Source organism: Erpetoichthys calabaricus, chromosome 6 (assembly GCF_900747795.2).
Source record: "Erpetoichthys calabaricus chromosome 6, fErpCal1.3, whole genome shotgun sequence".
Classification (NCBI taxonomy): Eukaryota; Metazoa; Chordata; class Cladistia; order Polypteriformes; family Polypteridae; genus Erpetoichthys; species Erpetoichthys calabaricus.
The window spans coordinates 211,494,581-211,519,845 of NC_041399.2; the positions used below are offsets into that span (position 1 = coordinate 211,494,581).

General features: G+C 40.0%; 1 protein-coding gene across 1 annotated transcript in view; it reads left to right on the forward strand.

Annotated features, from left to right (window-relative positions):
* efr3a (EFR3 homolog A (S. cerevisiae)) overlaps positions 1-25,265 on the forward strand; it is a 313,432-nt gene that overhangs the window by 264,162 nt on the left and 24,005 nt on the right. Inside the window, exons 14-18 of the mRNA XM_051928967.1 lie at positions 227-399; positions 3,589-3,664; positions 11,296-11,457; positions 15,849-15,980; positions 25,028-25,095. Of these exons, the coding sequence (XP_051784927.1) occupies positions 227-399; positions 3,589-3,664; positions 11,296-11,457; positions 15,849-15,980; positions 25,028-25,095 (611 nt within the window). The remainder of the gene's footprint in view (positions 1-226; positions 400-3,588; positions 3,665-11,295; positions 11,458-15,848; positions 15,981-25,027; positions 25,096-25,265) is intronic.

Sequence of the window (25,265 nt, forward strand, 5' to 3'; positions counted from 1 at the left end):
CAAGCCATTTTCATTTGTGTTATTATTTGAAAATCTATTGAATCTGAACTCTAAAGCAAAATCTGATTTGTCTTAAATGCAGAATAAACAATGATGTATGCCAATGAATTTGGTCAGTTTCAGTTGTTTCCGAGAAAATTGGGGGGGGGGGGGGGGGGGGGGGGGTCTTCTTTTTTCATAGAGGGGTATACCAACAAATTTTGTCTTTTTATTTATTTATTTTCAGGTTACTTCAGGTTATAAAGCAAAATCCATCCATGCTGCACTTCCTGCCCCATTCCTGGACCCGTTGCTTTCCGTTTCCCTGATGGAGGACAGTGAGCTTCGCCAGTTAGTTTTGGAAATTCTTCACAATCTTATTGATCGTCATGACAACAGGGCAAAACTGAGGGGAATAAGGTAACAATGTCTGCATGCATGCCACAGAAAATGAATTGTTGTCCTTTTTTGCGTTGTTGTAGAGAGAATTACTGTAATGAGAGACAAAAGGTTTGGGGATCCTCCCCGTATATTGCAGTAGCCAAAATCAGAGTAATCATATGAGACGGAGTCCGAGTGAGACTGACTAGAAGGTGAAGTGGGTGGGTCTGTTCTAGGTGGTGTGCAGGAAGAGGCGGGTCCTTAGCAGTGGGAAGGTGTGGTCTGGCAGTGGAAGTGGGTGGAGCTCTGGCTGGTTTTCTTTTCTGGTGGCCTGTGAAGGAGGGAGAAAAGGCATTAGTGCAACTCATCAACCTCTGACTCTGCGTCTTACCCTCTTGCTGCCCCCCAAGCGCACACGTGTGTGACAATACAAATGGCATTCTTGTACAGAAATGAAAGATTCGCTTTACCTTTACCGCAGTTATTTAGCATCCTGGAATTCCTATGGCCAGTTGTGTTCAGTATGGAGTTTCTCCTCATGTGTGTTTTGGGTTTTCCTCCCGTTACGCTGGCCTCCCCAAAAGACGTCGGTGTTAATTGTTGACTTTAAATGTGCCCTCCGTGAATGTGATTATGTGTTGAGTGGGCCCTCCAGTGGAGTGGCATCCTGTACAGAGCTGGTCCATGCATTGCACCCGACGCTAATGAGGTAGGCTTTCTACCCTCAGTTTGTATTAAAATGGGTTTTATTTAAAAAGTTGCCCTACCAACGTAGCCAGAATTATGCAGCAGCCTTTCTACAGCCAGTTTATACGGCAAACGTCTTTGTTGCCTCAAATCAAGAACAGAAAGATTGCAAAAGAGCAAGAGATAAAAATAACTAATGGTCATCTTGTCCTAAAAACTGGATTGTTTATTATTTAACAATTCTTTTACATCTACCTGCACCTTTTAATATTTTCTATTGTAGCAGGGAGCAAATAATGAGGCAGGGCAAAAGCCAAATGCTTGGGGTACCAAATGAACAAAACTCGGTTTAATTCCACCAAAAAAAAAGAAAAGGTTTAAATGAAACACACACTCGATGGTAATAATCCGAACACAGGGTCACGGGGATCTGCTGGAGCCAATCCCAGCCAACACAGGGCACAAGGCAGGAACCAATCCCAGGCAGGGTGCCAACCCACCACAGGACACACACCAAGCACACACTAGGGCCAATTTAGAATCGCCCGTCCACCTACTGTAACTTGCATGTCTTTGGACTGTGGGAGGAAACCGGAGCGCCCGGAGGAAACCCACGCAGACATGGGGAGAACATGCAAACTCCACGCAGGGAGGACCCGGGAAGCGAACTCGGGTCTCCTAACTGCGAGGCAGCAGCGCTACCACTGCGCCACCATGCCGCCCATAATAATAATAATTCTTTCAATTTATATAGCGCTTTTCTCACTACTCAAAGCGCTTAGCAATTGCAGGTTAAGGGTCTTGCTCCAGGGCCCAACAGAGCAGAGTCTCTTTTGGCATTTTACGGGATTCGAACCGGCAACCTTCTGATTGCCAGTGCAGATCCCTAGCCTCAGAGCCACCACTCCGTGCCCCTTGGTTGCGCCTGGTGTTACATTCTAAAGGACGCACTCTTTCTCTCTCAACGGCTCTCCATAGCTGTCAGGTCCAAAATGAGATGCCACCTTCCAAGAGCGTCTCTCTTTTATACTGAGTGGATGAGAAGGGGCGGAGCTTCCTTGGGGGTGCGGTTTCATTGAACTCTGTGAGGGTGAAAACGGAGACAAGACTGTTTAGTGACAGAACCCGTCCTCATTATTCCCAGGGTGGTACCACACACTTTAGGTGAGCCTGAAAGGTGACCCTCTGGCACACAATATCTATGTTTAATGTGTACTTTTTAATTTTCAGTGAGCTGCGTATCACTGTATACCCTTGAGTGTGTTCATGTGACAACTTTACACAATTTTGTTCTTGAAAATGTTCTGCAGTTTTATACCTCAATAGCTGATTGTATAGTAGTTTCATGGGTGCACAATGATGGTCCACCTGCAATGGCCATCCATTCCACGGTTAGGGTTAGGGTTAGGGTAACCCTAACCCTAACCCTGTCCTCGCCATTTCTCCCTACTGGGAGTTGTTCACATTGCCAAATAGGAACCTCAGACCCTCCCACTGTTAGACATGAAGGTGAAATGGGGACATTTGACTTGTATAACCTCCAGGTTGTGACCTTATCCAATAATAAATAGATAGATACTTTATTAATCCCCAAGGGGAAATTTACACGGCTATGGAACAAAAGTTGACTAAACCTGTAGACGAAATGTAGAGAACTGAGGAGATGTCAATAATGACACTGCAGAACTGTTGAACTCGTCCACCTTGGCACCCCTCCCTTGGCATCATTGAGACTGCCTTCAGGTGGTTTGAGAGCAGATCCTACTATGTGTCGTAGCTTGAGAGATGTCAAGGGTGCACCATGTCAGATTGAATTATTATTTTTTTACCCACAACCCCCTCATTCCTATGACAAGTTGGCGCACATGATGGGTGTTAGTGATGTTCATCTGTGTCAGTGTCACTGGAGCTGTGGAGGATGTGAACTGGACAGACGCGCAGCTTCCTTGGTTTCTACCAAAGTTTCCTTCGTAAGGACCCTTTACATTAGCTGAAGAAACACAATCTTGACAATTCTCAAATGTGCTTAATCAAAGACAAGGAGGCAGGGGAATCGGAGCCTCCCCACAGCAGTATCAGGCCCGTACATCACAGGGTCCAACTTACACACGTCTCCACACTCAAATGATGGCACAGGTACAACTTGGAGAGGAAAACTTGAGAAAAGACTTGGGAAGAAAGAACATGCCAGCAGGCGACGACGAGGTGTGGCATTCAAGATGAAGATTCTGAATCCACGTGGCAGTGCCAGCCACTTTGTTCAGCCCTATTTTTAGAGGCATGATTTTTATGCTCATTTTATTTTAGTATACATGCTTTGACACCATGTTTGATTTAATTTTTTTTAATTATTTCTTGTATTCTTATTACCATATTTATTTATTTTTGCAATTTGGATCTTGAATTTAGCTGCATTGTTATGCTCAATAAGTGTTAAAAATAAAGTTATTATCGTAAAAATTATTATTAATGCTGGTACTTTAGAATAGACAGTCTTGTTAGAATTTATCTTCCTAATCAAACTTTATTTCTTTTGTTTAGGGTCATCCCTGATGTTTCTGCTCTAAAAATAAAGAGAGAAAAGATTTCCAAACAAGATGTGAACTTCATGAAAAAGGTAAATTTTTTGTCACGTATGGATTGTGTTAAATACGATTGATATCCACATTCTAAGGGTTGCCCATCCAGAATTTTTCATTTAAAATTTGCAACCTCTCATAATAAGCTACCAGTCTGGTTTGTGCAAATCAGAGTGAAATAGAGAGAGTGGCTTTTTAAGTGTACTGACAAAGGCACTATATGATAGATAGATAGATAGATAGATAGATAGATAGATAGATAGATAGATAGATAGATAGATAGATAGATAGATAGATAGATAGATAGATAGATAGATAGATAGATAGATAGATAGATAGATAGGAAAGGCACTATATGATATAGAGATAGATAGATAGAAGAGAAGGACACTATATGATAGAGAGATAGATAGATAGAAGAGAAGGACACTATATGATAGAGAGATAGATAGATAGATCTCTCTATCATATAGTGCCTTTCCTATCTATCTATCTATCTATCTATCTATCTATCTATCTATCTATCTATCTATCTATCTATCTATCTATCTATCTATCTATCTATCTATCTATCTATCTATCGATCGTGCCTTTAATCTATTTGTCTGTCAGTCAGTCTCTGGATGAGATACTGGGACACCTTAGCTATCAGCTAAACAAATGTGGCCAGATAAAGGAATGACAGACTGGTGTATCAAAATTTGGGGCACCAATCGGGTCGTTCTGTTTTACGTGATGGCTAAGTAAACAAAAAAATAACACCAGTTATGGCGTCAAACTGCCCAGTTCTCAGGCCAGCAAAACAAAAGACAAACATTCTTTCTCTGGGCCACTTTTAGGGCAGGTTCTCTCTATCGATGGGTTGTAATAGCAAAAGACACCCCCTTTCGGGAATCCGGTGGCTTTATGGTTGGGGGACTGGAAGGCGGGGAGTCAGGTGCCCTTATTGGGTGGTTTCACGGTGCTGCCAGGGTGAGAAGAAGAAGACAGTGTGGTAGCGCCCCCTCTCGACCTGGTGGATTATTACATACCTTGATGAAGCCTGTAAGGAGGTCCGCAGACACACACGCGTGATACAAACAAGTGAGAAATGGTATGAACTGTCTCCTCTCTTTAATTGAATTTCTTAGTTCTTATGAATGGGGTACCAGTCTGTCACAGGACCCATTTGCACTCACATAGGGGCTAATATAGAATTGCCAATTAGAGTAACGTGTGTTTGACGAACTGGGAGGAAAACAGCAAGGAGAAGGAAATGCACTATGTAATAGAAAAATAGATATATAAGCACTATGTAATAGATACTGTATTTTAGTGTAGTTGACAGGATCAGATAGAGAGATAGATAGGAAAGGCATTACATAATACATAATTTGATATGTGAAGCACTGTATAATAGATAATGAGATAGATATCAGAGACACTATACATTATTGTAGATAGATTAAAGATGCTATAAGATAGATAGATATATATGAAAGGCACTATATAACTTAGATAGATAGACAGATAGATGTGAAAGGTGCTAAATAAATAATAGATAGACGTGAAAGGCACTATATAAAGGATAAATAGATGCAGTGTAAGGCACTATATAATAGATAGTGAAAAGTACTATATAAAAGATAGATTGGAAAGGCATTATGTAATAGGTAAATTGATATGAGAGGCACTATATAATAGATAGATATGAGAGACACTATACAGTATAGTAGATAGATTAGAGACGCTATAAGGTAGATAGATGTGAAAGGCACTATATAACAGATAACTAGATATTAGAGGCACTATATAATAGATTTTTTAGCGTAGTTGGCAGGATCAGATAGACAGAGAGAGAGGTGAGATAGATTGATAGGAAAGGCACTGTGTAATAGTTAGATATGGGAGGCACTATATAATGGATAGAAAGAATGAAAGGAAGAACAGATGGACTGACTGATTCATCCACTCATTAACTTTGTCATTCTGGGGAAATTTGCCTTTTTACAGAAGCTGTTTAAATAAATAAAAACATAAATAGATAGACAGATAAATATATACACATACAATTTAGTCTGAACGCACACCAGAATGATTTAAATAAAAAAGAAAACTGACTTGGCAGTCCCAGTGAGGCGCTACATAGGCGTGTTGTCTTTTGTTTTTTAAAGGACCCCCAGTCACGTTTCCTGACACACTTCTGCTAAATGATTTGTTGGCTGAAGGTCCTCAGTGTTGTTGTGTGTCAGAGAGATGATGTGCAGCGTTGTTCATGATGTCACTCAGTTTTGTTTTCATTCTCTCCTCCCTTACTACCTCCAGGGGGTCCAGAGTGTGTCCCATAACTGAACCTGCCCTTTTAATGAGCTTGTTGATCCGTTGGGCCTCTCTTGAAGTGATGTCACCAGCCCAGCACACCACACTGACCATCACAGAGTTGTAGAAGACACAAAGGATGTCACTTCCCAAATTTCTCAGATCAGCCTCATCAGTTACACTTTTAAAATCTTTTCGTTGGCTTATAAATGATTTGTAAATGTGTTCTTTTATGTGCGTTTGTATATTTTACTTGTGTAGTATTATTTTATTTTTATTTTTTTTTTGTATTGTTTTCTTAATTTATATATTCCTTTACAGCACTTTGGACAAACACAGTTGTTTTAAAATGTACTTTATATGTAAAACTTACTTAGTTAATTTCTAATGAAATTCGCTTGGGGTTTAAGACGTTGTTTGAAACGCACCGGATTCCCTCAAGGATGGCTTTGACGTCATCTCTAACTTCCACTTGAGAAGAGTATACAGTAGAATCGTAAATATTTCCGCTCTTTCAGCTGCCATGGCACCGCCGCACGAACATTTCAGGTTCACGTCGTTGTGATGGCTCACCTTATAAAATGTGTTTTACATTCCGTGTTTTGTTCTCTACATGAGAAGGCAGGTGTAATCAGAATATAAGTTTACTATGTCACTGTGCTCTGGGCAAATATTTTAAATCTGCTTTTCTTCTCACATGTACAGCTAACACAAAGCCAGATTGAGTGCAGGGGGCCAGCATTTAGAACTGCTAGGCAAGCATCGTAAGACAAGACAAGTTAAGGACAACTGCGAAATGGGCAACATGCATTGGATCTTCTTTTCCTTGTTTGGAATGGCATGATTTATCTAAGTGGGGGGGGGGGGGGGGGGGCCTGCCCATGGAGAAAGAGTATAAAGCCTTGGAACATTGCCCGGCACACCTTTGAAGCCGACGGACAGATTGGAGATAACGTCATCTGATCCTGAAAATCCTTCTAACGCAGCGACGAAAATAGCAGACTGTATACATCGGGCCCCCAGTTCGGTAATGGTCCTGTCATGGCTTCCTTCGTCTGTTATGCCATGTAAACCGTCATTAAGGAAAGCTAAGTTATTTCTCCTATGTGATTTCTTACCGCCATATCACTAAGGGAGGGGTATCGCCTTTTAATATTATATCTATATAGTTTCAGGTTATGTAACATGCCGCAATTACAAAAGAACTTATTCCAACCAGGGAGCTAGCGCCCCCTGCTGTATTCAGCAGGAGTGAGAAGGTGTAAACTCCACTCTAACTGCTCTGCCGCCTGCACACCCTTGAGCAGCTCGAAATGAGATTATATTGTGGCCGCTCCTGCAGTGGTGCGCTTTTTACAAAGCATACATGTAAATGACATGCTTACGGATGACGCTGCATACGCGAGACACGGGTCTTAATTAAACGTGTCATTTTTTTTATTTTTGATTTCAGTTTGCATGTGTTAGTTTTTTTGCAAAAATTTAGATTAGCAGCTGAAGACTGCCGACTAATATAACTAATGCGATGTAATTGTGTTTGTTAGCAGCTGGAGCACAGTGTGTTCCCTGCAACTTTTAACAAAATTTTATTTCAATTCCTGACAGAACTCTTATTGCACATAATATTAAGACAACTTTTTTTTTTCTTTTAACAAAGAAGCGCTCGAGAATTTGTTACATATGACAAATAAAGGCCCTCTGTGATCCAGAATGAGATTACGGCAGTTGGAGAAACGTATGACATGACAAATAAAGATGAAACGGAATTAGAGGAAGGGTGGTCAGCACGGCTGTTTCAATGATCTGGCGTCCAGAGTTCACATCCCACATCTGGTTGTGTGTGAACATTCTCTTTGAAGCTGCGTCCATGTGTAGCTTTCTTATTAAACGAAAAACGATCACCAACCACACTATCGTTTTTTACGAAATGGTGAAACTATGAGGGGAAACGCTTCCAACATAGTCATTTGCCAACACTGGGCATGCACGCATCAGCCGAAACAGAAAGAAACGGTGTCCTCCTTGAAGGAGTGGTAACACAGCTGGCTTTAAGGTTTATCGTGAAACTCTGATAAATTATTTTCCATTTGTGAGCAGATTCAGCATTCAAACCGTACAAAACTCAATTACAGGTAAGCAACACAACAAGTGCCATGGAAAGCAACCCCTGTATTTCTGCCATGGTGCCGTATGGTTTTCTTCCATGAAGGGTGACTAATCAGGGAGTGAGTCATCATAATGAGCAGGATCCAGTCAGGGAATGTGCCATGTGATAAGCACAAACCAATCAGAGTCTGTGTTTTCAAAACTCTCCATTTTCAGCCATCTGTACTGTAACGCCAAGTCAGAATTTTCTGAAAATATATGCCTCTTTGCAATGGAGTCCATTTCCGGAGGTTAAAAACACCAGGGTAGTGTGAACTAAAGGTGAAAATAGACGTGAAATTCTGTAAACGAAAATGTAGTACTGTAGACATAGCCCGAGTCTTCATGGTCTTTTGGGTTTTCTTCCACATACTAAGAAATGTGCTGGTTAGACTAACGGGCGACCCTTAACTTGGTCCCACATGGCGGCCAGGGTTATATAACTGAAAGTCTGGTGATCACAACAAGCAGGTGCCATATGGCATTCAGATAATGTCACTCTCTGATGATAGTTGTTACCCGCTCATACAGTCCTTAACCTGCTAAAGGTTACCATTATGTAGTCCAGGTTTTAGATCATCAGATTAGAAAAAGTTTATTTAATCCCAAGGGGAAATTTACACACGTAGAGCAGCAGAAACAAAACAAAAAGGATACAAACTCACAGGATAAATAATACAGCCAATCAGTCAATCAATATGTAAAGATAGATAGATATGAAAGGCACTATATAAGAGATAGATAGATAGATATGAAAAGCACTATATAAGATAGATAGATATGAAAGGCACTATATAAGAGATAGATAGATTTGAAAGGCACTATATAAGAGATAGATAGATAGATTTGAAAGGCATTATATAAGATAAATAGATAGATAGATATGAAAGGCACTATATAAGAACTATATAAGATGGATAGATAGATATGAAAGGCACTATATAAGATAGATAGATAGATATGAAAGGCACTATATAAGATGGATAGATAGATATGAAAGGCACTATATAAGAGATAGATAGATAAATATGAAAGGCACTATATAATAGATAGATGGATATATAGATATGAAAGGCACTATATAATAGATAGATAGATAGATATGAAAGGCACTATATAAGATAGATAGATAGATAGATATGAAAGGCACTATATAAGATGGATAGATAGATATGAAAGGCACTATATAAGAGAAAGATAGATAAATATGAAAGGCACTATATAATAGATAGATGGATATATAGATATGAAAGGCACTATATAATAGATAGATAGATAGATATGAAAGGCACTATATAAGATAGATAGATAGATAGATAGATATGAAAGGCACTATATAAGATGGATAGATAGATATGAAAGGCACTATATAAGAGATAGATAGATAAATATGAAAGGCACTATATAATAGATAGATGGATGTATAGATATGAAAGGAACTATATAAGATAGATATGAAAGGCACTATATAAGATAGATAGATAGATCCAACTATCTTATCTATATCTATCTATCACAACTATCTCTCTATCTCATTATCTCTTTCTCTATTTTATTTAGGGCCTTATCTATCTATCTATCTATCTATCATATAGTGCCTTTCACAGCTATCTCTCTATCTCACTATCTCTTATATAGTGCCTTTCATATCTATCTGTCTGTCTGTCTGTCTTATATAGTGTCTTTCACATCTATCTAAGATACTGTAGATAGATAGATATGAAAAGCACTATAGAGCATAAATAGAGAGATTGATATGATAAGCACCATATAACACAAATAGATAAATAGATTTATATTGTTCAGGTATTTCAAAGTCATATTTCCAAATAAACTTAACGAGTGCCCCAAAAGGAAGCACTGAATTTCCTGATGGCAGTGGGCAGAAAAGACCCCTACCAGAGACACTTCTTAGCAGATTGTAGTGGAAGGATCCAGTGGCTAAAAGTGCTCCTCATTCAGTCGATTCTGCTGTTTTCTAAATGGTTTGCTTAATTCCTTGGTTAGTACACCCAGGCCGGGGTGAGAACCTGCCTCATGGATGTCTCAAATTTAGCTTGCTTCTGATTACATTTGTAGATTTTTAGACAGCTAAGCAAGAAGCTTTTTCCTTTTAGTGCCATAATTGAATGGGCACAAGTAACTGAGCTCACCACCATGTCTGGCAGCTAATTTGTTCATTCTAGCTTATAACAAATGTGGCCAGAGATTTTTCAGGTAAGAAAGACAGAAGTTTATAGGTAAGACAGTGTAACCAGTAGCAGACCCCAAACCCCAGATCCAGTAATGCCCAACACAGTCACAGGTTCAAATAATGGATGTTTAATCCACCAAGCACTTTATTCAAATAAGCCCAAACAATAATCACGCAAAGCCATGAAACTCCTTCCTTTCCTTCCATCTCCAGCTGAGTGTTGCCACAAGCGGGTGCTCTTGGGGGAGGACTGCCATGGTTCTCAAACAACCTGGAAGTGGTCCCCACAATTCTAGGGTCACCAGAAGACATTCCTGGTCCAGTAAAAAAACAAAAGGGAGCCCACTGCCTCCCAGGAAAAGCCTTCTTAGGCCATTTTGCGTTGTACAGGTCTATTGTGAGAGTTTTCTTGGGCTCTAGACTACTGTGAGGCATCTAGAATCTGTAGTCCCTTCTCCAGTCATCTCCGTTATGCCCTCGGAGCTTCTTGTGGGTTAAGCTGTGACAGACTATGTTCCATGTCACCCCATTTATAGACTTGTCTCCACTCATCTCTTGTCTGGCTGTCTCCTACTCAATATAATGTTCTCTAATCTCCTGTTTATTCTGGGGTGCTATCCCAGCAGCATCAAGTGTAAGATATGAACTGAGGTGACAATCCATTGTGTAGCCCTCTGTTGTGCAGGCTCTTATAGGGCTAACTTAGAATTGCCTGCTGACCTAAGAAGCACATCTTTATGGATGGGAGAGGATAACCAAAGAACCCAGGCAAAACTCCCACAGAGAAGTGGAGAACACCATTCAGGCAACAGTTGGTTACATGTTTTGAACCTAGAAAGCTGGATCCAAGACCACAGAGGCTCCTCTGTGCCTCCTTTTCTAATAGTAAGGAAAATACTAAATACCAGCACACATTTTTTTTTAATCCAACAGAAGGTGCCCAGGCGCTGTTTTGACAGCTTATGTAGGTTTCAGTTGTCCATTTATTGTGGTAAATCTGAACTTCTTTCTTTTTCCTTTCTACTTTTATAGCATGGACAGCAGCTGTATCGACACATCTACCTGGGTTGTAAAGAAGACGATAATGTGCACAAAAACTTTGAGCTTCTCTTCACTGCCCTGGCTCTCGTTACAATTGAATTAGCTAACGAAGACGTGGTTATCGACCTGATTCGACTCTCTATTGCTCTGCAGGTGGGCTTCAATATTTACTTTAATTTACCATTCTGAATAAAGCTAATTACCAAAGTGCTTTGGGTAAATAAATGGGTAGCACTTTAGATTAGGTGTCCCTAATACGCTGTGCTTACCATCTAATTGCCTGCATAATTACAGAGCAACTACAACAACAACATTTATTTCCATAGCACGTTTTCATACAAATGATGGCAGCAAATAAACAGTCAGTTCTTGATGGTGAGGTGTAGGATGCAGCAAAAATGGTCAAGCATGAGGATCTGAGCCACTTGACATAGGCCAAGTTGTGCTGGCTAGGCGACTGGATCAGAACATCTCCAAAATGGCAGGTGTTATGGGGTGTCCTCAGTATTTAGTGGTTAGAAACTATCAAAAGTGGTCTAAGGAAGGACCACCGGTGAACTGGCAACAGGGTCGTAGGTGCCCAAGGCTCATTGATGGCTAGACTGATCCCACAGAAAAGCCACCGTAGCTCAAATTGCTGAAAAATGTAATGCTGGCCATGAGAGAAAAGTGACAGAACAACTTGCTGTGTAGCTGCAAACCAGTCTGAGTGCCCATTCTGACTCCTATCCAACCTTGAAAGCACCTACAATGGTCACGTGAGCGTCAGAGCTGGACCATGAAGCAATGGAAGAAGGTCTGATGAACCACATTACCTTTTAGATCATGTGGACGGCCTAGTGTTTGTTCTGGAAGAGATGGCATCAGGATGCACCACTGGAAAAAGGCAAGCTGGCAGAGAGATGCTCTGGGCTACGTTCTGCTGGGATGCCTTGGGTCCCGGCATATAATGTGAATGTTACTTTGCCATGTAGCCACCTACCTAAAAATTGTTGACGACCACGTACACCCTTTCATGTTAACGGTATTCCCTGATGGCAGTGGCCTCTTTCAGTAGGATAATGCACCCTGGCGAAAAAATTGTTCAAGAATAGTTTGGAGAACATGACAAAGAGTTCAAGGTGTTGACTTAGCCTCCAAAATTCCCCAGATCTCAATCTGATTGAGCATCTGTGGGATGTTCTGGAAAACCAAGTTGGATCCATGGATGTCCCACCTCTCAATTTTACAGGACTTAAAGGATCTGCTGCAGTCGTCTTGGTGCAGATGCCACAGGACCACTTCAGAGGTCTTGTGGAGTCCATGCTTCAATGGGACAAAGCTGTTTTGGTGGCACAATTGCTATACAATATAAAGCAGGTGGTTTTAATGTTGTGGCTGATGATGATGTGTAAAATATATGCGCGCACATACATTATATACTGTATGCACACATATAAATATGCACATCATCATCAGCCACTGCATTAAAGCCACCTGCCTTATATCGTGTTGGAAGCATGGAGGTGTTTAGTAAAGAGAGCAATAGAGTTTCTAACCAGATTGTTTAATGCAATCTTAGAAAGTGAGAGGATGCCTGAGGACTGGAGAAGAAGTGGACTGGTACCAATATTTAAGAATAAGGGGAATGTGCAGGACTGCAGTAACTACAGGGGAGTAAAATTGATGAGCCACAGCATGAAGTTATGGAAAAGAGTAGTGGAAGCTCAGTTAAGAAGTGAGGTGATGATTAATGAGCAGCAGTATGGTGTCATCTCAGGAAAGAGTACCACAGATACCATGTTTTCTCTGAGAGTGTTGATGGAGAAGTAGAAAGAAAATCAGAAGGAGTTGCATTGCGTCTTTGTGGACCTGAAGAAAGCATATGACAGGGTGCCTGAGAGGAGCTGTGGTATTGTATGAGGAAGTCGGGAGTGGCAGAGAAGTATGTAAGAGTGGTACAGGATATGTATGAGGGAAGTGTGACCGTGGTGAGGTCTGCGGTAGGAGTGACGGAGGTGGGATTACATCAGGGATCGGCTCTGAGCCCTTTCTTATTTGCAATGGTGATGGACAGGTTGACAGATGAGATTAGACAGGAGTCCCCGTGGACTATGACGTTTGCTGATGACATTGTGATCTGTAGCGATAGTAGGGAGCAGGCTGAGGAGACCCTGGCAAGGGGGAGATATGCTCTAGAGAGGAGAGAAATGAAGGTCAATAGGAACAATACAGAATACATGTGTGTGAATGAGAGGGAGGTCTGTGGAATGGTAAGGTTGAAGGGAGTAGAGATGGCGAAGGTGGATGAGTTTAAATATTTGGGATTAACAGTACAGAGTAATGGGGATTGTGGAAGAGATGTGAAAAAGAGAGTGCAGGCAGGGTGGAATGGGTGGAGAAGAGTGTCAGGAGTGATTTGTGACAGACGGGTATCAGCAAGAGTGAAAGGGAAGGTCTACAGGACGGTAGTGAGACCAGCTATGTTATATGGGCTGGAGACGGTGGCACTGACCAGAAAGCAGGAGACAGAGCTGGAGGTGGCAGAGTTAAAGAACCCAAGATTTGCATTGGGTGTGACAAGGGTGGACAGGATTAGAAATGAGGACATTAGAGGGTCAGCTCAAGTGGGACGGTTGGGAGACAAACTCAGAGAGGCAAGATTGCGTTGGTTTGGACATCTGCAGAGGAGAGATGCTGGGTATATTGGGAGAAGGGTACTAAGGATAGAGCTGGCAGGGAAGAGGAGAAAAGGAAGGCCTAAGAGGAGGTTTATGGATGTGATGAGAGAGGACATGAAGGTGATGGGTGTGACAGAGCAAGATGAAGAGGACAGGAAGATATGGAACTAGATGAGCCGCTGTGGCAACCCCTAATGGGAGCATCCAGAAGAAGAAGATGATGTAATATATATACAGTGTATGTGTGTATATATATATATATATATATATATATATATATATATATATATATATATATATATATATATATATATATATATGGTTGAAATAGTTTACTGTCAAATAAATGCAAAGAGTACACGACACGTGTTTCGCCCTCATTCTGTGCTCATCAGGTGTACACACTCCACTGCACTCCCTCTCGGGAATCGAACCTCGGACGTCAGCGCCAGAGGCGATGCTCCTAACGTTGGGCCACGGCGTGTGGTTCGTTTATTTGACAGCATGTAGATCGGGGTAATTACATTCACGGCATTCGTAGTCTGTGTCACAATCTGATTGTATGGGTGGTTACCTACCAGGTAACGCTTGTGGTTGGCCAGCAATCTGCTAACATCCGCCACGGTGCCCTCAGTTTATATATATATATATATATATATATAATATTTGTAGCTGGAGATCCACAAAGGGAGAAAAAATGAATCACGTATCATAAAGTAGTTTTTATTCCTGAACTTTCAGCCCCTACCAGTGGGCTTCATCAGAGGATAATACTTAGACTTACAAGAATCAAAGGCAATATATAGCAAAAATTACGTAGTGAAGGGTGTGTATTGGTTGTAAAGATTTTATTTATTATGAACATGTTCTTCTTAAGTTTGCATATGCTGGGTTTATGTCCAAATGTCTGTTGATGGCGTTCTCATTTGATAGCCAAGATTCGGCTAGCTCTACTTTATGATACGTGATTCATTTTCTCCCTTTGGATCTCCAGCTGCAAATATGCAAACCGTATCATAGACCTTCTCTTCCATATATATATATATATATATATATATATATATATAAATTTAATATTGGGTGGAGTGTTCATTTAAGAGCTGCTTAAGCAGTTTGATCTCACTGATTTCCTTTTCAGCTGAAGTACTAGGGTGTTGTACCGTGTTAGCCATTATGAATGTAGAGAAAAGCCAAGCAAAATGACACCTTTTATTGGCTAACTAAAAAGATTACAATATGCAAGCTTTCGAGGCAACACAGGCCCCTTCTTCAGGCAAGATGTAAGAAGATGAAAGAAGGGTTTGGACTTACAAGTCAATAAAGAAGGAAACACAATGAGAAACACTAGGCTTTAAATTGATTTTTCATTCATAATTAACATTTTTTCAGTTTGTAATTTTAGTGCCAGATATCTACTAAAATGAGCATATTGCAGAAGTATAGTTATAAATTTCACTATTTCCAGTTATCTGATTATAAAACATCTCAAAAAATGTTTTTTTTTTGTCTTTAATTCCAACCTTTCTATAATATAAGAAATGTTAAACATATTGGGTTTTAGTTATTTGTTTAAGTATGTCATTGTCTTAAAACCCATTTATTTAAATTGTCTTGTCCCTTGAGCTAATATTTGAGTTTTCTGGTAGGGATGGAAATGCAAACAAAGCAGCGAAGGTGATGCCTAACAGCGGTGTAAGTGCCAGCCAAGCATGGTGTTATGTAAGAGGTCATGGGCACACTAGTGATTGCTCGCTTCTTTTGTACGTGTTGGTTTTTTGCTGCAGCAGCCGGTTGTCCTTCCTTGGATTTAATATCTTAATATGTTTTTAGTATCTAATACCCCGATGTTCTTTTTCACTTTTTTTCCATTTTGTATTACTTTAGGACATGGCCATCATGAACGAAGATAACCTTTCCATATTTAACCGCTGTGGCACGATGGCGCTGGTAGCTGCTTATTTGAATTTCCTTAGTCAGATGATTGCAAATCCTGCTTTTTGTCAGCATGTCAGCAAGGTAAGGAAATTTCATACCGGCATATGCTTTTTTTTTTTTTTTTTTTTTTTTTTTAACATCTAGTTTTTGTTTTTTTCATTGAAGCAATTAAAATGTGAAATTCGTTTAAGACTATTGCCTGTATCAGAAGTTCATACCTACTAAACTGTTAACCCTAACCAGATATATATATATTCTATGGTCAGAATGTTGTTAACTTCACTTAATTTAACATTTTAAACATCCCAGTGGATTAATTTGGCTTTTTTGACGCTGATCAACAGGAAAAGACTCTTTAATGTCAAAGTGAAAACAGATCTCTACTAAGTCATCAAAACTAATTACAAATATAAAACATGTAATATATAACAAATGTAAAACATGTAAAAATTAATTACAAATATAAACACCTAATTTATAACACAGTCAAACTCGGTTTTAACGAGCTTGGATATAACGATTTCTCAGTTATAATGAAAAAAAAATTATTTTTGAAAGATAAACCAGCGATTCGCATGTAAATTTGCCCTAATATAACGAGCGAAATCTCGGTTATTACGAACAACACTTGACCACATCCTGGACTTTTGCAAGCCACTAGCGGAATAAATTTCAATATGCAATAAATTTCTTATCTGTTGCCTGGAACAATGTGACGACTGTTACCATACTGAATTGCTTCAGGAAATCAACATCTGATATTTTTGAAGAAGGGGATGAATTGCCATTATCTACATGAGTTCGCCAAAATAATATTGAAATTTATAATGTAAATTATTATGACTATCAACACATGGATGACGAATTGTTTACTAGCGGAATTCCTACTGGAAATTAAATCATAAACGCATTGCGTCAAAAAGAAGACGACGATGAAGATGACAAGAAGGAAGACGCCACTGGCATATTGGATTGACCGGAACACAGTTTACCAATATTGTTTGATGCCGAAAATGCTTGCAATAGATTGATGGCATTTTTTCAAGGGATTGACGCGAAAAAGCAAGCATTAGAATCATTAAGTGTTTTAAGAGGCAAACTGCGTGACTGTAGATTACAAAGTTTAAAACTAAAAAGTACTTTGGACTTTCTTAGAAAATAGTATATTGTACTTAATGTATGTTTTCATTATGGGCTAAATGTATTTTTTTCAATAAATCATGATTACTTTAATAGACTGAGTTAGTTTTTGTCAAATTCGCATTTCCCGGTTATAGCGAATTCCGCTTATAACGAACAAGTAGTGTCGGTCCCGTCAAACTCACTATAACCAAGTTTGACTGTATATGAAACACATAAAAATTCATTATAAATATAAAACATATATAAAACACACAAATGAATTACAAATATAAAACATGTAATATACAGTATAACAAATATAAAACACGTAAAAATTAATTACAAATATAAAACACATAATATATAAGAAACATAAAACACGTAACAAATATAAAACACATAATTTATCACTTAAATATTCATCCTTTTAATGTGAAACCCCTAAATCATTAGTGGTGCAGCCAACTGGTTATTTTGAAGTCCCAGAGTTCATTCACTGGAGGTCACCATCCTGGGGTTCTAATTGATTGTCATATTAACACATCTTAATGTGGAAAGGCCAACTTGCAGGTGGTGAGTCAGTATGGTGGCCTGACCTAAACAATGAGGAAATAAGAACACAACAAGGAACTCCATGAAAAGCACAAGTCAGGAGATGGAAGCAAGAAAATCTTCACGTCTCTGAATATCCAGTTAAATCAGTCATGAAGAAATAGAAAGAATATGGCACAGCTAGAAATCTGCTAGATCAGGCCGTCCATATAAACTGAAGGAGAACAGTGAGGGAGGCCAACAGGAGACCTCTGAGAAGTGTGAACAGCTAACAAGCTACAGTAGCTGAGACTGGAGGGACTGTGCAGGTAACAACTCTGCTCTGAGCCATCATCAGTTGCAGCTTTTCAGGAGAGAACAGACACACAGGACATCTCAGCAGAAGGACATCAGCTGGAAGACGTTGACCTGTATGGAATCCGGACTTGAACCCTATATTACACTGCACAAACACACCATCCTTGCGATGCAGAATGGTGGTGGCAGCATCAGGCCGTGGGGATGTTTCTCTATCTGGGCTCTGTAAGGCCAAGAGGGTAAAATAAATGCAACAAAATACAGGGGAAACCTGATGCAGTCTGCAAGAAACTTGCACCTTGTGAGAAGTGTCTTTCAACAAGATGAACGGGCCCAAGCATAAAGCCAAAGCTACACAGGAATGGCTACAAACCTACAATGTGAATGTCATGGAGTGGCTCAGTCAAAGTCCAGACCTCAATCCAATTGAGAATTTGTGGTTGAACTTTATAAAGGCTGTTCACTCACAATCAAAATGACACCTGATGGGGCTTGAGCGGTTTTGCAAAGAAGAACAGAGGAAAAAAAATAGCAGAGTTGATAGAGCAATAGACCTGTGCAGAGACTCAAGGCTGCCATGGCCTCCAAAGGTACATCTACTGAATACTGACTTGGTGGGGTGCAATCGATTTATTTTATTTCATACTTGTTATTAATTTAAATCACTTTGCAGAGACCTATTTCACTTATAAACTCTGGTTGTAATATAACAGTACATTACATGATTATGAGGAGCTTTAGTCTCTCCAGTAAGGAGCCAAGACTCTGGATGGTTTGCCAGTCTACTGCTTATCTCTAGGATATGGTAGAAGTGTCCAGAAAAGCCCCTTTGGCCCACCTGGAGAACATGCAAATTCCACCCTGACTGTGACCAGGCTCGTCATTGAACTCTGTTCCTTCCATATTTGCTGTTTTTCTTCTCACTTCTCAAACACACATCTGTTCATTTTGTCCTCCCACTCCAAGCAAAGCCATTATGAGCCTTTGTGGGTTTATGTCCAACGATGGACTGACATTCCATCCATAGTTGGCTCCTGGAGTAGTGAGAAACAGCCGTGTGGAAATATAAAATGAAAGTCGATGTGTAAACTAAAGAGGATTTGTGGATGTGTAAAAGAAAGTTCTTCACCTGCTCACCGAAACCCTCAAAGCTTTTAGAAGGACATCACAATTCAGAGAGAAGAGGGCTGCAGTAAACTCAATGGTCATTTTTGTCCAAAAGTATTGATCAACTCTGAAAGCTTTGTGTTTTTTAACACTATAAAAGGGTTTTATATCACATGGAGCTTCTCGTAATCTATCTATCTATCTATCTATCTATCTATCTATCTATCTATCTATCTATCTATCTATCTATCTATCTATCTATCTATCTATCTATCTATCTATTGTTTTTTTTTTCTAGTCTACAAGGAAACAGATTTATTACCTCCTAACATTCCTCTTCAATATTTAATGACGGTGCTTTTGCTTTGCTTCCTGCAAACAGAGGCAGAGACATCCATCCCATCACTGTAATCTCTTTAGATAATGAAGAACATGATCACAATGATATACCTTCCAAAGAGTTTTTTTTTTTTTTTTGGTAAATTGACTCCAAATATCTAAAATCTTTAGAGTAGCAACATCTCACAGATTACCTGTTAAATATTTAGATGGCATTCTGCTTAGCACTGCCGCCTCACAGATCCAGAGCTCCATGTTTGAATCCTGTTTTCAGTTTGCACCTTCTAGTTGCTGTTTTCCTCCCAGTTCGTCAAACACACGTTACTCTAATTGGCAATTCTATATTAGCCCCTATGTGAGTGCAAATGGGTCCTGTGACAGACTGGTACCCCATTCATAAGAATTAAGAAATTCAGTTAAAGAGAGGAGACAGTTTATACCATTTGTCATGCATTTGTATCACGCATGTGCGTCTGCGGACCTCCTTACAGGTTTAGTCAAGGTATGTAATAATCTGCCAGGTCGAGAGGGGGTGCTACCACACTGTCTTTTCCTTCTCACCCTGGCAGCACCGTGAAACCACCCAATGAGGGCACCTGACTCCCCGCCTTCCAGTTCCCCAACCATAAAGCCGCTTGATTCCCGAAAGGGGGTGTCTTTTGCTTTTACAACCCATCGATAGAGAGAACCTGCCCTAAAAGTGGCCCAGAGAAAGAATGTTTGTTTTCTGTTTTGCTGGCCCGAGAACTGGGCAGTTTAATGCCACAACTGGTGTTATTTTTTTGTTTACTTAGCCATCATGTTAAACAGAACGACCTGATTGGTGCCTCAAATTTTGATACACCAGTCTGTCATTCCTTCATCTGGCCACATTTGTTTAGCTGATAGCTAAGCTGTCCCAATATCTCATCCAGAGACTTCTATCTATCCATCTATCTATTATATAGTGCCTTTCATATCTATCTATCTATCTATCTATCTATCTATCATATAGTGCTTTTCAAGTCTATCTATCTATCTATCTATCTATCTATCTATCTATCTATCTATCTATCTATCTATCTATCTATCTATCTATCTATCTATTTATTATGTAGTGCCTTTCATATCTATCTATCTATCTATCTATCTATCTATCTATCTATCTATCTATCTATCTATCTATCTATCTATCTATCTATCTATCTATCTATCTATCTATCTATCTATCTATCTATTATGTAGTGCCTTTCATATCTATCTATCTATCTATCCATCCATCCATCCATCCATCCAGTTAATTGAGTAAGTAGCAGAGGCAGCTCCACGCCAGTTTCCACCATATTTCTCTCCTAACTTAGTGCAGCAAGTGATTTAATGTGCCACCAATCAGCACTAAGTAGTGGCCTACTGCCCCCTGTTGGTAATTGTTTTACAGCAGTGGCCTCCATTCAGTGTCTCCTTAAATATGACAATATATAAACCCTTTTGGTATATTGTTCTGTTTTGTGCCCGTTCTGTTTTCTGTCCTTCATTGTTCTGTCACATCTATCTATTATATAGTGCCTTTCATATCTATCTATCTATCTATCTATCTATCTATCTATCTATCTATCTATCTATCTATCTATCTATCTATCTATCTATCGTGCCTTTAATCAATCAAGCTGTCTGCCTGTCTATCATATAGTGCCTTTCATTTCTATCTATCTATCTATCTATCTTGAAATTCTGCAGGCCGCATCAACTAACCCCAGGGGTTCTCCTTCTAATGGGATGTGTGGGGTCAAAGTTACTCCTTTTTACAGGACTTTGAAAAACTGGGGATCGGTAATATAGACATGTGGAGGATCATTTTTTTCTATTTCAATGTCGCTGATCACAAATTTGATCATATTTTTGATATTTGATTCTTTACCGGTGGTCCTAGCCCTCTACCAGCCCTTCCAAGAAGGTTAAGAACAACCAATTTTTAACACAAGCATATGGTGTACTGTGTTAGACTATTTCAATCACTTTAATATATGTGAATGATTTGGATAGGAGTATATTTAACAAGCTGGTGTCACAGACGAGGCTTGTCCGGCCGAGATGCCTATTCACGGAGAGAACCGGGTGACAAAGCGTAGGCATTACAGTACCTCCCCCGGGACGTTAGATGGCAGCGCACATGGGGGGTTGCAGTGGTGCCTTGGATTCCCACAGGCCTTCATGAGAGTTGGAGTTCTTTACAGCCCTGTTGGGATCCGGGGGTACTGCAACAGCTCCTGAGCCCTCATGGGCAGTTCTTCACAACACCTGGAAGTGCTGCCGAATGTAGGTCAACAAGCACCTGGGGGTGTTATTAAAGGAGCCAGCAGTCACCACTCCGGGAGGAGGGAGATGAAGTGTGCCAAGGAGGAGTGGAGGAGAAAAAAAAAGAATAAGAGAAGGAAAGTATTGGGATTGTGCTTGTGTTTGGGACTGTGTTATGTACTTGTGGGAACGGGGAAGACGATGCCCACAAGTGAAGAAACAAAAATTAAACTTTTGTGTTTTTATAAGTGTGCCTTCTGTGTCAGGTTAAATGCTGGTATAGCGCCATCTACTGTCACACTGGTTAAGTTTGCAGATGATACCAAGATAGGTGGATTGGCAGATAATCGCAACTTAAGGGACTTGAACAGCAGTATAAATATGAAGGGTTTGAATGCAGCATTCAGAAGCCATTAAAACATTGACTGCTGGATCATTTAAGACCAGGACATTGCAGTAAAGGTCTGTGGATATATAATAAATAATGAACTCTATCAAAACTAGTATAAAATGTAAAGAAGTATATTAGAAAGTAACGTTTTTATTGTTAATGCTGTCAAAGAAACTGCTAATTACTTTTTTTTCACCAGCAACATGACTAAAAGTCTGCATTTGAACGAGAAAATTTGAAACATGGCACCACGCAGAGTGCAGGCATAGAAGCACAAGTGCCGTAAATATAAAATATAAATATAAAATTTCTTTGTGCTTTCCACGCTTGTTGCACACATCTGGTAGATGGTGGCTGTTTGCACCCAGTGGGTGGCAGAATGTGCCGACCTGTCAGTTGTGACAAGTCAGACGCCTTGTGATGAAGAAGCCCCTTTGGGGCAGCCATCCACATCACTCCCAGAGCCTACAGGTTTCACATCTTTCAATTGATTGTCACTATCTTAATTGCTGTCATTATCAAAATATTCATTTTGCAATAAATCTAATTGTTTCAAAACATTAGCAGCTTTATACCTTTTTTCATAACTACATAACGACAGACTGTCTATTTACAGCACTATATTTCACAAGCTGTTTCCACCAAAAAAATTTTCTGGCTATCCACAAGATGGCAGCACTATAGTTGGTAACTGAGAGGCGGCAGCAACGCATTCCAGTCACCTGGCTGCATCTATCATTACTGTATACTGAGATACAACTTCTCTTGCATGTTGTGTTTGTACAGCCTCTATGAGATACGACTAAACTCCTACTGCACGTTCAAACTGATAGGTAGGCTAACAGAATGTCAGGTTATATAGCGCCTTGATGTGAGGAGTACAAGTCACAGGAGGTTCTGCTGAAGCTTTATAACACACTGGTGAGGCCTTGTCTGGAGTACTGGGTGCAGTTTTGGTCTCCAGGCTACAAAATGGACAAAGCAGCACTAGAGAAGGTCCAGAGAAGAGCGACTAGGCTGATTCAGGGCTACAGGAGATGAGTTATGAGGAAAGATTTAAAGAGCTGAGCCTTTACAGTTTAAGCAGAAGAAAATGTAATATAAGTAAATGTAAATTATTAAACATAGGAAGTAAAAATGTGAGGTTTGAATACATGATGGGGGTCTGAAAATCAAAAAGTCCACCTTATGAGAAGGATTTAGGATTTAACCCTAACCCTAATCCTAACAGAATGTCAGGTCATATGGCACCGTGATGTGCAGAGTACAAGTCACAGGAGGTTCTGCTCAACCTTTATAACACACTGGTGAGGCCTCATCTGGAGTCCTGTGTGCAGTTTTGGTCTCCAGGCTACAAAAAGGACATAACAGCACTAGAGAAAGTCCAGAGAAGAGCGACTAGGCTGATTAAAGGGCTACAGGGGATGAGTTATGAGGAAAGATTGAAGGAGTTGAACCTGTTAACCATTTAATGTCAATAAATATAAAGTATTAAATGTATGAAGTTAAAATATGAGGTTTGACAACACAATGGGCGGTCTGAAAATCAATGGTACACCTTATGAGAAGGATTTAGGAGTTGTAGTGGACTCAACACCATCAACTGACAGACAGTGCACAGAAGCCATTAAGAAGGCTAACAGAATGTCAGGTTATATAGCGCCTTGATGTGTGGAGTACAAGTCCAAGGAGGTTCTGCTCAAGTCTTTATAACACACTGGTGAGGCCTCATCTGGAGTCCTGTGTGCAGTTTTGGTCTCCAGGCTCAGTAAAGGACATAACAGCACTAGACAAAGTCCAAAGAAGAGCGACTAGGTTGATTCAGAGCTACAGGAGATGAGTTATGATGAAACATTGAAGGAGCAGAACCTGTTAACCATTCAATGTCAGTATATGTAAAGTATTACAGGTAGGAAGTTAAAATATGAGGTCTGAATATCGAAAGTACACCTTAAGAGAAGGATTTAGGAGTCGTAGTGGACTCTAAGCTATCGATTTCCAGCCAGTGTTCAGAAGCCATTAAGAAGGCTAACAGAATGTCAGGTTATATAGCGCCTTGATGTGTGGAGTACAAGTCACAGGAGGTTCTGTTGAAGCTTTATAACACACTGGTGAGGCCTCATCTGGAGTCCTGTGTGCAGTTTTGGTCTCCAGGCTGCAAAAAGGACATAACAGCACTAGAGAAGGTCCAGAGAAGAACAACTAGGCTGATTCCAGGGCTACAGGGGATGAGTTATGAGGAAAGATTAAAAGAGCTGAGCCTTTATAGTTTAAGCAAAAGAAGATTAAGAGGAGACCTGACGGAAGTCTCGATGCATGCTCAATAATCCAGGTAAGGAAATTCTAGAAAGTTGATTCGGTTCATCTGGACAGAGTTCTTTTCCAGGGAGATACGTTACATCACTCATCCAAATGACTTCCTCAGTCTCAGTTGACTGCAGGTTTCTCCAACCTTATAAACAATACCTTTGCATAATGACCGAAACTAGCACCATTGACTAACAATGGGCCGTGTGATTATCAATGATATGCAAATTGTCCATTGATCAATGGCCATGAGTACCAGTCACAGAGAGTTGGTTAATGGCTGCAATCACAGCATTGTAAGATGGTGAAAGATGTACCCTTAGGCCCCCTCCTTGGCTCAGAGATGGTCGTTCCGATGAACTGAATGAACTTTCTAGAAGAACCTGACTGAAGTGTTTAAAATTATGAAGGGAATTAGTTCAGTGGATCGAGACGGTGACTTTCAAGTGAGTTCATCAAGTACACGGGGACACAGTTGGAAACTTGTTAAGGGGACATTTTGCACTGACATTATGTGGTTTTTCTTCATAAAGAGAACCACAGACACGTGAAATAAGTGACCAAGTATTGTGGTAGACAGTAAGACCTTTAAGGTCCTGCAAAATTCGACTTGATTGGATGCAGTGGTTTTATGGTTAAATTGTTTTAAGGTCTATTGTTTAAGAATCGTCAGCATAACATGAAGAGTAAGTTCTTGAAAGCATGTATTCAGTTTTTCATTTGTTTTCATTTAAAACAGGTGATCGAAGTCAGAAGCCTGGAAGCACCTTATCTTTTACCGGAGACTTTTTTCAGAGAGAAGTGCACGTAAGTTCATAGACAAACTGCCAGTGCCTATGCCTATATAGCGGAGGTTACATAAACCTTTCAAAATATACGTATGTACAATGATCTAGAACAACATTTCTTGGGTCGCGAGACATCTCTATTTGCAATTGAAGTGAATGAGAGAAAGGGGGGCAAGTGTTTTGTGGAAT